Source organism: Pestalotiopsis fici (genome assembly GCF_000516985.1).
Source record: "Pestalotiopsis fici W106-1 unplaced genomic scaffold PFICI_Scf_1, whole genome shotgun sequence".
NCBI classification, from domain to species: Eukaryota; Fungi; Ascomycota; class Sordariomycetes; order Amphisphaeriales; family Sporocadaceae; genus Pestalotiopsis; species Pestalotiopsis fici.
This window is the reverse complement of record NW_006917091.1, coordinates 751,194-765,033: the sequence shown is the minus strand read 5'-3', so window position 1 is coordinate 765,033 and position 13,840 is coordinate 751,194. Positions and strand designations below refer to the sequence as shown.

General features: G+C 46.8%; 5 protein-coding genes across 5 annotated transcripts; 4 read left to right on the top strand and 1 right to left on the bottom strand.

Moving 5' to 3' along the window:
• Window positions 1-603: 603 nt before the first annotated feature.
• PFICI_00245 (uncharacterized protein) lies at window positions 604-855 on the top strand (the record flags this gene model as incomplete). Its single annotated transcript, XM_007828826.1, has 1 exon — window positions 604-855. The coding sequence occupies one exon, from the start codon at window positions 604-606 to the stop codon at window positions 853-855; it is 252 nt and encodes an 83-aa protein (XP_007827017.1).
• A 983-nt stretch (window positions 856-1,838) lies between these two features.
• PFICI_00244 (uncharacterized protein) lies at window positions 1,839-2,459 on the top strand (the record flags this gene model as incomplete). Its single annotated transcript, XM_007828825.1, has 1 exon — window positions 1,839-2,459. One exon carries the CDS (start codon window positions 1,839-1,841, stop codon window positions 2,457-2,459), a length of 621 nt encoding a protein of 206 aa, XP_007827016.1.
• Window positions 2,460-2,512: 53 nt separating this feature from the next.
• On the top strand, window positions 2,513-4,165 carry PFICI_00243 (uncharacterized protein; the record flags this gene model as incomplete). Its single annotated transcript, XM_007828824.1, has 1 exon — window positions 2,513-4,165. The coding sequence occupies one exon, from the start codon at window positions 2,513-2,515 to the stop codon at window positions 4,163-4,165; it is 1,653 nt and encodes a 550-aa protein (XP_007827015.1).
• A 160-nt stretch (window positions 4,166-4,325) lies between these two features.
• On the top strand, window positions 4,326-7,738 carry PFICI_00242 (uncharacterized protein; the record flags this gene model as incomplete). Its single annotated transcript, XM_007828823.1, has 4 exons — window positions 4,326-4,693; window positions 4,762-5,447; window positions 5,504-6,154; window positions 6,234-7,738. 4 exons carry the CDS (start codon window positions 4,326-4,328, stop codon window positions 7,736-7,738), a joined length of 3,210 nt encoding a protein of 1,069 aa, XP_007827014.1.
• Window positions 7,739-9,551: 1,813 nt separating this feature from the next.
• Window positions 9,552-12,998, bottom strand: PFICI_00241 (uncharacterized protein; the record flags this gene model as incomplete). Its single annotated transcript, XM_007828822.1, has 1 exon — window positions 9,552-12,998. The coding sequence occupies one exon, from the start codon at window positions 12,996-12,998 to the stop codon at window positions 9,552-9,554; it is 3,447 nt and encodes a 1,148-aa protein (XP_007827013.1).
• Between the last annotated feature and the right edge of the window lie 842 nt (window positions 12,999-13,840).

Sequence of the window (13,840 nt, the reverse complement as noted above, 5' to 3'; positions counted from 1 at the left end):
ACAATTGAACCTTGCATCATGAACTCTTTCCAGAATTGTGGTGAAAATGGCGGTACTTTCATTTACCAAAGGGCTAGTTTCCCTATACTCACGACCATATTCATACTACATAGGTACTGTAGTACTAATCAGGTAACCTTAGTGGTATTGTGGATGGGACCCCCTGGCGTTGCAAAAGTGGGAACAGTACAGCTTGCCCCAGCGACATATACAGTAAAGGTCGTCAACGATAGTATTCCATTATGGGAGATGAGGTATATTGCGAAAGTCCAGTTATACTAGAGACATGAATTAATCGAGTTATTACTCAGTGTAAAGTAAGGTCACGAAAATGCGTACTTCAGTCTATTCTTGAGACTCATTGATAACCCTTCTCTTCTTTCGTTTTGCCAAAGCTTCCATGTCAACGCATATTGCGCAATAATTATAATTTGCTGATGAGGTATGAACTTTGTGTGTAACACCAGGCTGACAGGCAGTCAATAAATCGACAGCGAGCGGGGTAATACAGTCTTTCATTCCCGCTCCGTCTCCTGGTATTCTTTTCCAAGTCATTCGGTCACAAACGAACGAGCCAAGATCTGAAAGAACGAACCGAGAAATATGGCGGATCCTTCTGCTATCGATCCAATACTGGCAAATGTCGCTGCCATCATTGCCACCAACGACACTATTGGCACGGTCAGCGACATTCCACATGTATTCAGCGAAGTCACGAATCGTGCCCAAACGGTCGAAAAGACATTGGAGACGGCCCGCATTAAGCTCGAAAACAAAATCAAGCAAACTCGAAACCAGAATAGCTTGGGTGAGGTCCGTGTCTGGTATCTGGAAGCACTAGATCACAAGAAATAAAATCGAATCGAAGATCGTTTGAAAACAGTATTAGAAAGATTGAAAGATGTTTGTCTACACGGCGGTATGGATCTGCACACGTCAACCGAAGTTATTGATGCGGTGCTGAGATCAATCGACGAAGCCGACCCTTCATGAAAACACCCGGAATTGGATTCCGCTTCCAACCATCATATTGTTCAGAGTGGCGGATTTGACCAGCAGAATACCCCCATCGGAGGTCACAACACGTTCAACTTGGGGAATGATATTAGCGGCAGACTGTCACTCACGGTCATTCACCTGCGCCCTAAATTGAACGCAGACAGGCAGAACGGCACAAAGTCTATCTGGGTGTAATGCCAGATGGATTCGCATCCATTATTATGATGCACGGATTCTTCTGTATATCAAGGGATTGATCCCTGTACTATCTTAGATTGCATATCATGGCCCGTTGCAACAGTGTATGAGCCTTGATAGCCTATCAATCTGCCGATCTGCCGAAGGTGTGGAATTTAAATGCAAAGTAGGAAAAAGGGGCAGATAGCTGAGAAAATGGAAAGCCCGCTTACTAAAGCACATTCATGATTCGGAGCAATAATATCGAATTCATCACTAAACGATCTAGGATCTATTGTAGACCATCTTCATAGCTGCTTATGAGTAAAAAGCCTGAGTCAATACGAGGAAGATTCTGACTTAGACACGATAAAATTTATTCCACTGGACCAATCTAAATTGTTCATGCAAGCAGGAGTCTTTCCAGGCGGACCTGATGAGTTGGCTAACCTAGTCAGGATCGGATACTATACTGCCATACAAACGAAGTTCACACTGTGATACACAAACTTATGAAGGGTACGGCTTCGATGAGGGGTAAATACCGCTTACCGCCGACACTCTCCCCGACATAGTCTTTCCCTTCACAAGGAATATTTACTTTTACACAGGATTGCCAGATTGTACCCTTCTTTGAATTGCACGGGTGCACGGGAAGGCTCATGGATGATCTCAGCACCGCTGCATCTCTTGCTGGTTTCACACACGCCATCAACAAGACTCGCGAAGCCGTCAGGGCAATCAAGGACCTCTCAACGGTTTTTGAACATGTCGACAGACACCTCGATCTTGCACAGCGGACCCTCAACGATGTCCAAACTCAACAGAGCCACGGGACCCTGACTAAATGCCAATCCTATTCTCATATCTTGCATAAGTACGATGAAGAGACCCGATCGTTGCAGCTACTATTTCATGCCTTCGAGGAAGAATGTCAGACAAACCAAGATCCCGCTAGTTGGCTCAACCGATGGCGCCACACGAAAGTGCGGACACTGATGACAAATATCTTGGAATATGTGAAGATGATCGTCGGATACGAACCATTCACCTTAGCGACCCGAGATGACATGGAGGAAATCGAGAAGGCGCTTGAAGATATGTCCCAGGTTGAACCATCGATGGACGATTCGGGCACCAAGCAAATGAGTCCTGTTTCCAATTCGCAGGATGTCGCTCTGGGCGGTCATGGACAGCAGAACACTCCCCTAGGAGGTTATAACACCTTCAATTCCGGCTACAATATTGATGGCGGCTATTTCAATATTGGTGAGGCTTATTGATTTCTTCCATACCCGTACATAAACCACAATCCATCAGATATGCGAACTTATCAATGAGAAACAAACCTAGTTACAGAGTTATGCTAATTAGAACACAAGTGACAGGTGGTTCAGAGCAAGCTTCTGCCAATACCTTGATCCCTGCTGGCATTCCAGATCCAAAGATTGCTACAAAGCGTATCAAGAATCATAAAGGCAAGCTCCTAAAGGGTGCCTATGAGTGGATCCTTTCCAACAATGAATTCAAACGATGGCGATATGAAGATGATCGCCGGCTTCTCTGGATCAAAGGAGATCCGGGCAAAGGCAAAACAATGCTCCTCTACGGCATCACTGAAACATTGGAAGAGGAAATGAGGGCTAGGAACGACCAAACTTGGGTCCCGATCTACTTCTTCATTCAGGCGACCGATGATCATCTCAACAGCGCCGAATCGGTAATGCAGGGCCTTCTTGCCTTTCTCATCCAGACAAGCCAATATCCACGCAGTAAATACCTTGATTCAGACAGCACTCATCGTGCGAATTGGATCACACTTGTCCAGAAAGTCGAGGAGGTATTGCGAGATTTGGACGAGCGAGGCGTTTACTTGATTGTAGACGCCCTCGACGAATGTGTGACTGGACTTGACAAACTACTCCAAGTCATTGTGGAACTCTCTGTATCAACATTGAAACGATTCAAAGTCCTCGTTTCAAGTCGTAACTGGACAGAGATTGAGGATGAACTGAGCTGTTCGGAGCAGACAATTGAGATATCTCTCGAGTATTACAAATCTTCAGTCGACCATGCGATTGGCTTCTTCATTGCTGATCAGGTCGCCTTGTTAGTGAAAAGGAAACGATATTCCGATGATCTACGAGAGAAGGTTCGAGGATATATAAGTTCCAACCCTCGCAATACCTTTCTATGGGTTGCATTGGTTTGCAAACAACTTGCCGAGCATAAACTTGCCGACAGTACGTACGCAACGTTGAGATCCAACTTTCCACCAGAACTCAATGGATTCTATGGAAGGATGATGGAAAGCATCGACCGGTCATCCGAGGATCCGGATCTTTGCAAGCAGATGCTCGCCATAGCTTGTACTGTGTACCGCCCGATCAATTGGCGAGAGATGAAATCGCTGCTGAGGCATCCCACACAAAACAGCCTTGGTTCTGTCATTGGACTATGTGGCTCGTTTTTGACCACGCAAGAGGATGACAGAATGCAGGAGGATGACAAAATCATATCATTTGTCCATTTATCTGCAAAAGATTTTCTCCTTGAGAACCAAGGTGCATCGAGACAGATTTTGCCGCATGGAATCACCCATCAGCACTACTATATCTCCGAAAAAGCGCTCAAGAATCTGTCTACGGTGCTCAGACGTGACATCTATGGTTTGAAAGAACCAGGATATCTGGCCAAGGATGTCTCGCCACCGGATCCTGACCCATTGGCCCCAGTTCGGTATTCCTGCGTTTATTGGCCTAGCCATGTCCTCGAATTTGGCAAGCCAACAGCGCTGGATGAACTCAACACCACTTCCCTACTACCTTTTCCGGACAGGAAATTTCTCAACGAAGCAATCAAGGATGATGGAATTGTTTACCGCTTCATCCAAGAGAAATATTACTACTGGCTCGAGGCTCTCAGCTTATTGTCGGCAATCCCTGAGGGAGTTGAAGCAATGAACAGGCTCAAGTCTTTTTTGGTATGATTGATTTCGTGTTATAAGATTGATTCCAAACCGCTGATCTTAAAAAAAAAAGAAAAAGAGAAACAGTGAATCACAACACATCCATAACTTGATCGAAGATGCATGGCGCTTCATCCTTTCGCATAGAGAGGGAATCCAAATTGCTCCACTGCAAGTCTATATGTCAGACGAGTCAGAGTCAGTTCATCAAACAGACTCCGGTTACGCATCACTCCCAAAAGATGAGAAGAATGCTCAGCAGCAACAGACAGAGCAGCAGGGCATCAAGGCAAATGCCCCCTTGGACGACGCCAATACGGTCTATTCCGGTGATTCTTCAATGAGAGATGATAAGAAGCACGCATATATCCTGAAGTTTGCTAAGGTAGTGATTCGAGAGCTCTTTTTAGGAAATGGCAACAACGATATTATAGAGATACTTTACGAAAAGCTTCCTGACGCTATTCGCGCCTTCGCTCTGAGGATCGGTGGGAAAAACTCCACACAGGATCACAGAGATATCATGTATTTCATTCATAAACACAGAAGGTAAGATGGCTTCGTCTGTTCGAAAAAAGCTTCATTGCAATTGACTAATCTGATTTTCCTGAATATAGAAGCATCGCCGAGGAGATTCGCAGAATTCTGGGTGAACAGGTTCCAGATGAAATCGAGACCGCAAGAAGCACAACTCCGCTTCCCATCCTCCAAAATCGGCTGGACGATTGGTTTCAACGATTGGATAACTTTCAAGAAATAGAGTCCATGGATACGAACGAATCACATGTACTATCTGAGCCACCATCCCCGGTATCTGTTGTGAATCTCTTTGACAAAGATGATGACGAAGATGACGAATGCAACGCAGAGACTGTCGTACCGGAGATGGAAATATATACGAGAATCGTATCTTCCAACGTAGCCTACAGGTGGTTAATGGCGAATCTGAAAAGAGATATTGGTATGATGACATTCAAAGACAGCGCCACAACGCGGATCTCCAACGAACTTCTCAGCTCCATAGAGCGACCTCGAAGGATCAGCCGCCACAAAACCCCTGACACCGAAATTGTAACATTCACAGTGGAATGGAACCCGAAGGGATTCTTGGATGCACAGTTCTCAAACCAGGATTTGAATGGGCATACAATCAGCGATACCATCACTTTGACTGGTTCTTTTCGAGACGCATTCGCAACCTCCTGTCGGGACTACATGAAGCTCATGTGGCCTAATACAGGACTCTTTATGGCATCTTTGATTGATGATGTTTCTTCAGCCCCAATGGGGGCACCGTATAGTTGTAAGCGTTTTTGATCTGCATGAAAGGGTGAACAGAGACTTTCTAACATAAGTCAGACGATCTTGAAGACGGCAGTCAGGCGACTGCATTAATTACAGATTCTGAGCTCCAAGTCCGAATCGAGGGAGGTATCTACACTATAGTTGAGATCGCAGAGCAACTTGGATGGCTGGGATCAGCCTTGCACATTTCACCATATGGGTCTGGGGTTGCCGGGTGCACGCCTTACGTCCGCCAAATAATTCAGTCGTCAAAGAATCCGGCGTTTGATGAACCACAATTACAAGAGTACTCTTGTAGACTCGGTTTCAATTTGTCAAGGGTACGGAATCCAGCATCCGAGCGAGAGGGTGAATGCTGGCACAATCTTTTCCGGAACCCCACGATTGCTATGACGTACCCTATACCCCAAAGAGAGACAGACGGATCTGGTCTGGAGCTTTCCCTGGAAATGATGGCTGCTCTTATCCAGACAAAAGAGGTGCAGATGTTCAAGGACACTCTTTTTCTGAAGGGGTTCTCGACGATGTTGGCACTCACTTGGAGCATGGGTAGTGAACTCTTGTGGCATCTTAGTTTCGACAAGCATGGCGAACATATCTCTTATCTTGATGTCACGCATCAATGCTGCAGAAACATCAGTATCGGGCACATGGAGCATTCACGGCATTTCGTTGGATGGTGTTCTCACGTCAAATATCTCGCGGGTAAATCACCAAGCTTTGTTGTCGCGTTCTTGGCAACATACACTCCTCCTATCGCTGATTATACTAACTTTAATATTAGGATCTGGTGAGGCAAATTATACCATTGGAAGATCACGACTTCCAATGACTGGTAGCGGATGCGCTTTGGAAAAGATATCTGTGACAGGTGGCAAGATTATCTCGGCGGGGGCAACATTCGCAATCGGCAACAAAGACCGGCCGGTACATGTCGCAAGAGATGGTTACATCCCCCGTCTACAATGGATCTCCAAAAAGCACGTGGTTTTCTGGGATGAAGCAGATAAGCGTGGATGGCTAGTGAATGGAACCAGCGCACTTCTCCATCTTGTTCGAGCCTCTCTCGAGATCAATAAGGCCGACAAGTTCAGCAAAGAGTTTCTGTTCAAGTCAGAGCTGATGGAGGCCGCTTCCACACCCCACACAGCCGACTCGGCTATCGAGGAGCTGCTGAATCGACGAAATATGCAGCTCAGAGTATATCCCCATGCGGTAGAGCACTACGAGGAAATAAGTGAATCAGACCAATCGAAAACGACAACAAAGCAAAAGATCTCCTATGTTCTATTCCAAGACCGCGTCAACCACATATTCAATGTCCTGGAAAAGCTCATCGATCATCAGACTGATGTATCCGGTCAGAACGGAGTTAAGCTTAAGCTTCACATGCGCAGCCGACTAGAAGGATGGGACTTTAAGGACATTGCCAGCGACTGTGACCCCTTTTATCCACATGTAGCGACGCTGGACACAATGGGGAAAAGTTGGGTAGATTTTGTCCGGAGTATCCAGGCCATAACGCTTCTTGGAGATGGATTTGGCCACCTGTTAGACCCAGTCGCATCACAAAATCTGTGCTCTGGTTGCGCCTTGGTTCCCAAAGGCCGCTATTACCTCAGTGCAGGGGTGAGGGATCTTGAGGAAATCATGGAACTACACGGAAATCCACAGAGCCAGCCTGCCCTTTTGTGCGAAGGTGTATACTGGCACCAGGATAAAGCCAGTTTCGACGATTGTCAAAGTAACTCAGGAAAACACCAAGATCTTGCGCAGGTCTTGATGTCCAGCAAAGCCACAGCGCGAGACTTGTTCAAGGCGAAAGCAGCCCCACGGTCCATACCGCAAGACGGTGCTGTCATCTTCGGCCATAACTCAATCCTGAAATGGTCTTATCATGACCATGGAGAGCCTTCTGTTTCCGAAGAGACCAATCCTTACATGCCCGAAGATCCGTCATTTGAGCCAAATTATGACCTGTGCACGTCAATTAGGCATCAGGATAGTGGGCTTGGCTCTAGCAACAGTGGCGCAAGTGACAGCCAGTCGCAACCTAGAGCTCGTTTTCCAGATAGTCATTCCACCACGAACTATCGAGGTTCTCTGTCAGGGGATCAACAATCTCACAAGAATGACCCCAAAGCTCCAAAACGACGGCTAGATGATTTGTATCAGCCACCACCATTAAGGATGAGGGAGACCGCTTCGAATGTTGATGAACCACACCGTAATGCCAGACACGTTGCACGAGATAAGAGATATCGAGAGAGGCGCCGACGCCGAAGTTAGTTGACTGATGCAAGCAAAGCGGCGATTGATGCACCGCAGAGTGACTGCGTTGCGTGACACCCTTCGGATGACGCAACAGGAAGGGTTATCAAGTCTGTTTGTTCACATTTTAATTTCGTAGATGTGGAGCGTCTTTAATTTTCTTTTTCATGTTGAATACAGGTTGCATTTGTGAAAATCTGAATACTTAAGGCGAAAATTACTAGTATGTATTTGCATTAGCAAGAATATATAGTTATTACAGCTTTAAGCTTTGCTTTTATTTATTTTCTTCCTTTTTTCCTTACTTTTATTTTATTTGTCTTGATCTTTTTAATTATTTTCATTCGTTTCTTTTCGAATTACAGGCTCTCTTTTAAATTAATTTTCTATGTATGTTGATAGATTATGCCGCCGGTCAGATATTACCGATGGCGCTGTCGTTTTCATTGGTGATGTCAATAATTGTTCTTTCTTGCTAGACTCCACGGCCAATTTCGCTCTCAGGCCGAGGCGTGCCATTGTCGTACCAAACGCCGGACATCCTCGCTTTGTTCTTGCAACTTGAATGACCCCTTCGGAGATTCCATAATAGCGAACGGCTTCCTGAGAACTGGGGATAATGATGCCACATTGGGACGCAGGCAGGCCGTAATAGTCGATGTGACGTTGGTAGTCCTCTTGGAACGTGCTTGTGATGAATTCTATATTCTATTCGGTTCTGACATGGTCTTAAAATGTATTCAACCAGCTTGTAGCTTCAACTATTTCGGAAACAAATCTCAACTGTATCATCAACCCCATTGCAATTTTAGGCCCATGCCACAAAGAACATCAGTATACGCTCGCCATTCCAAGGGCGATCAATATCTTGGTCTTGCCGGCTTACATGAACTTGGAGAGTGCCCTTTAGCAGGCCACAGCCTCCATAGTGCAACACTGACAGGTTTGGGGACTGGACAATGTTTGCTCAAACTGGCCACCAGAGTATTGCAGACGAGGCATTTCTGGGCTTTCTACAATGCTTGTCCAGGCCGAAATTCGAGTGGCGTAACGCGGTCAGCAGAGATAGGGCATAGATTGGCAGTCTGCAAACTCCGGCGGCTGAAATATCGAACGGCTGAGCTTTAGCTCATCGCCGGCACAGATTGTGATGTGATGTGAGTAAGACCATTCCAGCCTTGACAGTTCTCACAGAGTCTGGAGTCTGGAGGGGCATCGGCATGCTGACAAATAGTCCATTGTGTGTCTTCCTGGTCACATATTCTGCAGGCAGGCCGGGTGCTGGAGTACGCTGGCTGGACATGATGTAGAGGGTATTAATCAGACGCGCGAAGATGAGAGAAAAGATGGCGCCAAAAGGCAGCGTGAGATGCTTCAGTTTGAGTATGATACCAAAGCGGGGGTAGATACATTGTCATATTGTCCTTGCATTGCCGCACAGCCACGAAGACATACAGAGGCTGTCAGGTGCAACAGCAAGTGCTGGTGATGATCCTGATCAGGCAGCACACAGGTGTATTGCGCTTTGTTATCATTATATGCCAAGTCACTATTATAAATCATATTCTGTAATGTCTGAAGGGAAAATACACACGGACAAGGTGCAGATCGACAGAAAGGGCGAGAGATGGTGCTACATTCCTTCTGGCAGATAAAGTTTCAAACGTATCTTGAACGGCAGCAACGGAAGAAGTAAATGTGCAACAAGATTAATTGATAGGTTACTGACAGCTATAAGTTGTTGTACTTGAACCTTATCCAGAACTTAGGTTCTTCTATAGTATACGAAATAATCCTACACTATTTCGTCCACTATATGTACTTAGTATACCTAGGTACCTAGGTGTATGTGCGCACGTAGTAGCTCGACTACGTTATAATGCTTCCCTGATGAAGCTGCCAGCAATGGTGTCTTCCCGTCTTTGTTGGCCGCCGAAACATCAACATCACAATCGAGAAGTAAATGGACTATTGCAATATTCCCCAGAGAGGAAGCCACCAGTAATGGTGTATTTCCATAGTGATCGCCAATTGACGCATCAGCTCCATGGTCAATCAATAGCTTGACCAACGTGCCATTGTGATCCCTTCTCGCAAGGCAATGCAATGGCGTCTGTCCGTCATTATTGGTTGCCAAGACATTGGAACCGTGATCAATCAAGACTCGGGCCACTTCAGCTGAGTATGCACCCAGGTGGTGCAATGATGTGTCTCCGTTCTGGTCAACGGCCGATACATCTGCGCCATTTTTGATAAGAAGTTTGACCATTTCTCTCGCTTCTGTTCCGTACAAGTTTCCACTTACAGCTCGATGTAATGGGATTTCTCCTTTGTGGTTACGGGCCGACACACTGGCTCCATTGTCGATGAGAAATTTTGCCATTCTGGAAGGGAAGTACCTTGACCACTGCGCCACATTGTGTAATGGTGTATTTCCATCCTTTGTGATAGCCGACACATTGGCCCCGTTGTCGACAAGAATTCTGGCTACTCCGACTGACCCTGAGTCGCAAGCAAAATGCAATGGTGTGCGTTCGTTCCGATCGATGGCCGACACACTGGCGCCGTGGTCAATGAGAAGTTTGGCCATTGCGGACGAATTCCTCAAGCATGCCCTGTGTAATGGGGTTTCTCCTATATTGATAGTGGCGGAAACCTTCGCACCGCTATCAATAAGAAGTTTAGCCAATGCCACTGACGATGATGTACTCCAACACACTGCCTCATGTAATGGTGTTGCTCCGTTCTCGTTGGTAGCAGAAACATTAGCACCTTTCTCGACGAGCAGCATGGCCAGTAAAGCTGACTTGTCTCGCCACGCCTCGTGCAATGGGGCATTTCCTCTCTTGTCAGTAGCCAACACATTGGCGCCGCTCTTGATGAGAAATGTAGCCATTGCGATTGACCCTTTAATGCACATGCTCAATAAGGGGGTGCGACCTTGCCCGTCAATAGCCTCAATATTGCTTCCGTAGTCGATGAGAAGTTTAGCCATGTCAACTGATGAAGCTAGATGCAATGCTGTCTCTCCACGTTTGTTGATTGCTAACACGTCACTGCCACGATCAAGGAGCAACTTTGCTAGCTCGCTATTCCCTTGTGAAGAAGCATAATGCAGTGGCGTCATGCCTTCCGAAAAGGTCTCCGGTATACGAGAGTCGCAGTTGATGAGAAACTTCGAAGTCGCCGGTCTGTTAAATTTCAATGCCAAATATAACAGATCGTCTTTCTCTTTCTCTGTCAGTTCTGCACACCTCGACATGAGGAAGAACATAGAAACAAAGTCGCTGCCATGCTCAACAAGCTGAGGAAGTATCTGTTGGCCAGCCTTGAACTGAAAGTCTAGTGTTGACGGTTCATCTGGTCGTGGTGGATATCGGCCGCAGAACTCTTCAAAATTAAGAGATGACATTCTGATTGCCTCGAGCTCTAGCATCACCTGCACTGTTGGCCTCTGCGCCCTTGCTATGGCTGCCAAAATCGGAATTCTGTGACGCTCGGCTTCAATCTCAAAACATGACTGGCGGTTTTCGTAGGATCTGATCAGCGTCGAGTGCCCGGCCCCAGCCAGAATGTATAAAAGGCTGACCTGCAGTGTGTACCAACGATTTTGAAACTTTTCGAGGATGTTTCGTTGTCGCACCCACTCCAATCGTGGAAAGTTTGCCAGAAAGTCGCATTGCTTAATCCCGTATTTTCCCGCCTCTTCAGCGTGATACAAGGTACCTGGATTGGCGTATTCCAGTAGCGGAAATGCACGAATCGCTTTGTAGCGAGACAACTCCTTTGATGACTCGACCGCAAACTGATCGGCCACGATGCTCGTGTATGCTAAGCAGCAATCTTTGAGTGCCTCATGGCTATATCCTTCGATATTAGCCTCCAAATCGGGAAACAGCCAAATAAGACCATTCTCTTTCTGTAAGAAGTCATTTACTGACTCATGCATAAACTGTACGGTCGGGATTTTGGACTTGGTCAACTCAGTCAGTCCTTTCGACTTATCAAGTATATATCTTTCGGCATCAGCTTCCTCGAAGTCATCACGATTCCATTTGGATAATCTTTTTGGATTCGATCCCGATAATATCGCAATATATAGCTGTGACGGGGTCAAAGGACGCTTTGAAAACAATATCCATTGAAAACACAGCCGAAGCTCTTTCCGGTTATCCGTATAGCGGGTCAGTACATCGCGGAAAAGCGAATGAAGGTCTCCGGGTAGCTGTTCGATCCTATCTTCGAGCTCAAGTACGTCCCCAGCGTTGTAGTCTTTATTCAGGATATCGACTACGAGGATAACCCACATAAAAACACCGCATGCTTTTTCCTGCAGTCTAGAGCGAATCTTTTCAGCACGCTTGTTGCGACCAATCCGTAGTGCGCTATTCAGATATGTTGTTATGTCTTCCTGATGGCCCTTGCGCTCTTCGAGGACGGTACTGAGGTCTGTTTGTATGTTGATAAACGGATAGTGTCTGCTGGCAAAACATATACGTAGTGAGCTCCGGTCCAGTGTGAGTCTTTCCAGAAAGGTAACCATATCGCGGACCTGGCCTTGATCGCATTCATCCAGTGCGTCAATTAGACAGACAAGTTGACTCTCTCCAAGGCCTTGAGCAGCTTCCTCCAGGACATACGTAAGTGACTCAATTGTCCATTCATGACCTGGTCTAAACGAATCTAGGACGTATTGCAAATCTGGCTTCATATCCAGTAGCTGTAGTAGCAAGGAGCGGTATAAGCCAGCAATTGACTTCTCTAAATCTTGGCCCCGCGCATTGAAGAAGAAAGATATGAGGGCTTCCTTCCTGGCATTTTTGGTGATCTGTTTGGAAATGTGGCCATGTAGGAACTTCATAAGGGTCGACTTTCCAGCTCCCGGCTTGCCCTTGATCCACAGAAACTCATTATGGCGGCCGCGCAAGGATCCCCTGGCGTCCCACTGCTTGTATTGTTCGGTCTCCAGGAACCAGCGACAGGTGTGAGAGTAAGCATTCTTGATGGTCAGCCGGCGTGCATCGATCTGGTCGAATCGGAGCGACTCGAGAAGTGCGCTTCTGGTATCAATAGGCTGTGAGTGGCCACCGTGATTCGTAAAGATATTGACATCGCGTCCGACACGAAAATCGCCGTGGGAAGTCGAAATGCCTGTGCCATCGAAGACGCTCGTTGAATGACTACTGCGAGGTCCAGTGTTTGATGCATCACTCAACCACCCATCTCTTGGATGTGGAGGCGGCTCGTCGAGTCTCCGTCGCTTCGGTGGGGGGTCCATGTTCAGTCACACGTTGATCTCATGGAGACAATATTTGCTGCAGCAGGCACTCGGTGGACCTCACAATCATTTCGTGGGCTGCTCGATCGCAGTTGTTTGGTGAAAAATATTGACTCACGGAAGCATTGTGATGGATTTTGGCTGCAATGCACACTTCCGGGCCTCTGTCAATGTAATGGCGTTGGCAAGGCAGATTTCGTGGTTCGCGCGTAAGCGCCGCCCCGGAAGGTACCTAGGCTGGCTAGGTTAGGCACAGAGGTTGACATGGAGCTGAAATGCAAAAGTCAGGGCCCTGCCCAGGCGGAATCACAGAATATGCAGGTGTATCACATGACGCTGGCCCAAAGGCAGTGTCGCTCGTCTACGAAGTAGAGTCGCTTCGAAAATCCATTCATCGCGTGCTACTGGCAGCAGTCATCCAAATCACAATACATGGCATTTTCTCCAACATTGTCCGATTGCCAAAAACATACTGCATGCAAGCGACACTCGATGAAAATGATCGCGCGACTTCAGCCATGCTCTACATGGAGGTAAGAATTACCATAGAAGGTCAGAGAATAACGTTTTGTTTTGAAAGATGCGGTGCGTACCTGGCGTCGCTTCTTTGCAACGAATCGCGGCCGGTATGGCCTACGACCATAGGGCCTCAGCGTCAGGGACGACAATGTCGTCCTCGGCCAAGGAAAAAAAAAAAGGATCAGGTCTATGTCGGTCGGCTTTACTTACATAAATCAATGGTGTACAATGGTCATCTTGCCGAAGACATTCGTGCCGGAAAGTAACACTGAATGAGAGGCTCTTTGTATAGTGACCTCTGACTACTCGTCGGCGTCGGGTCC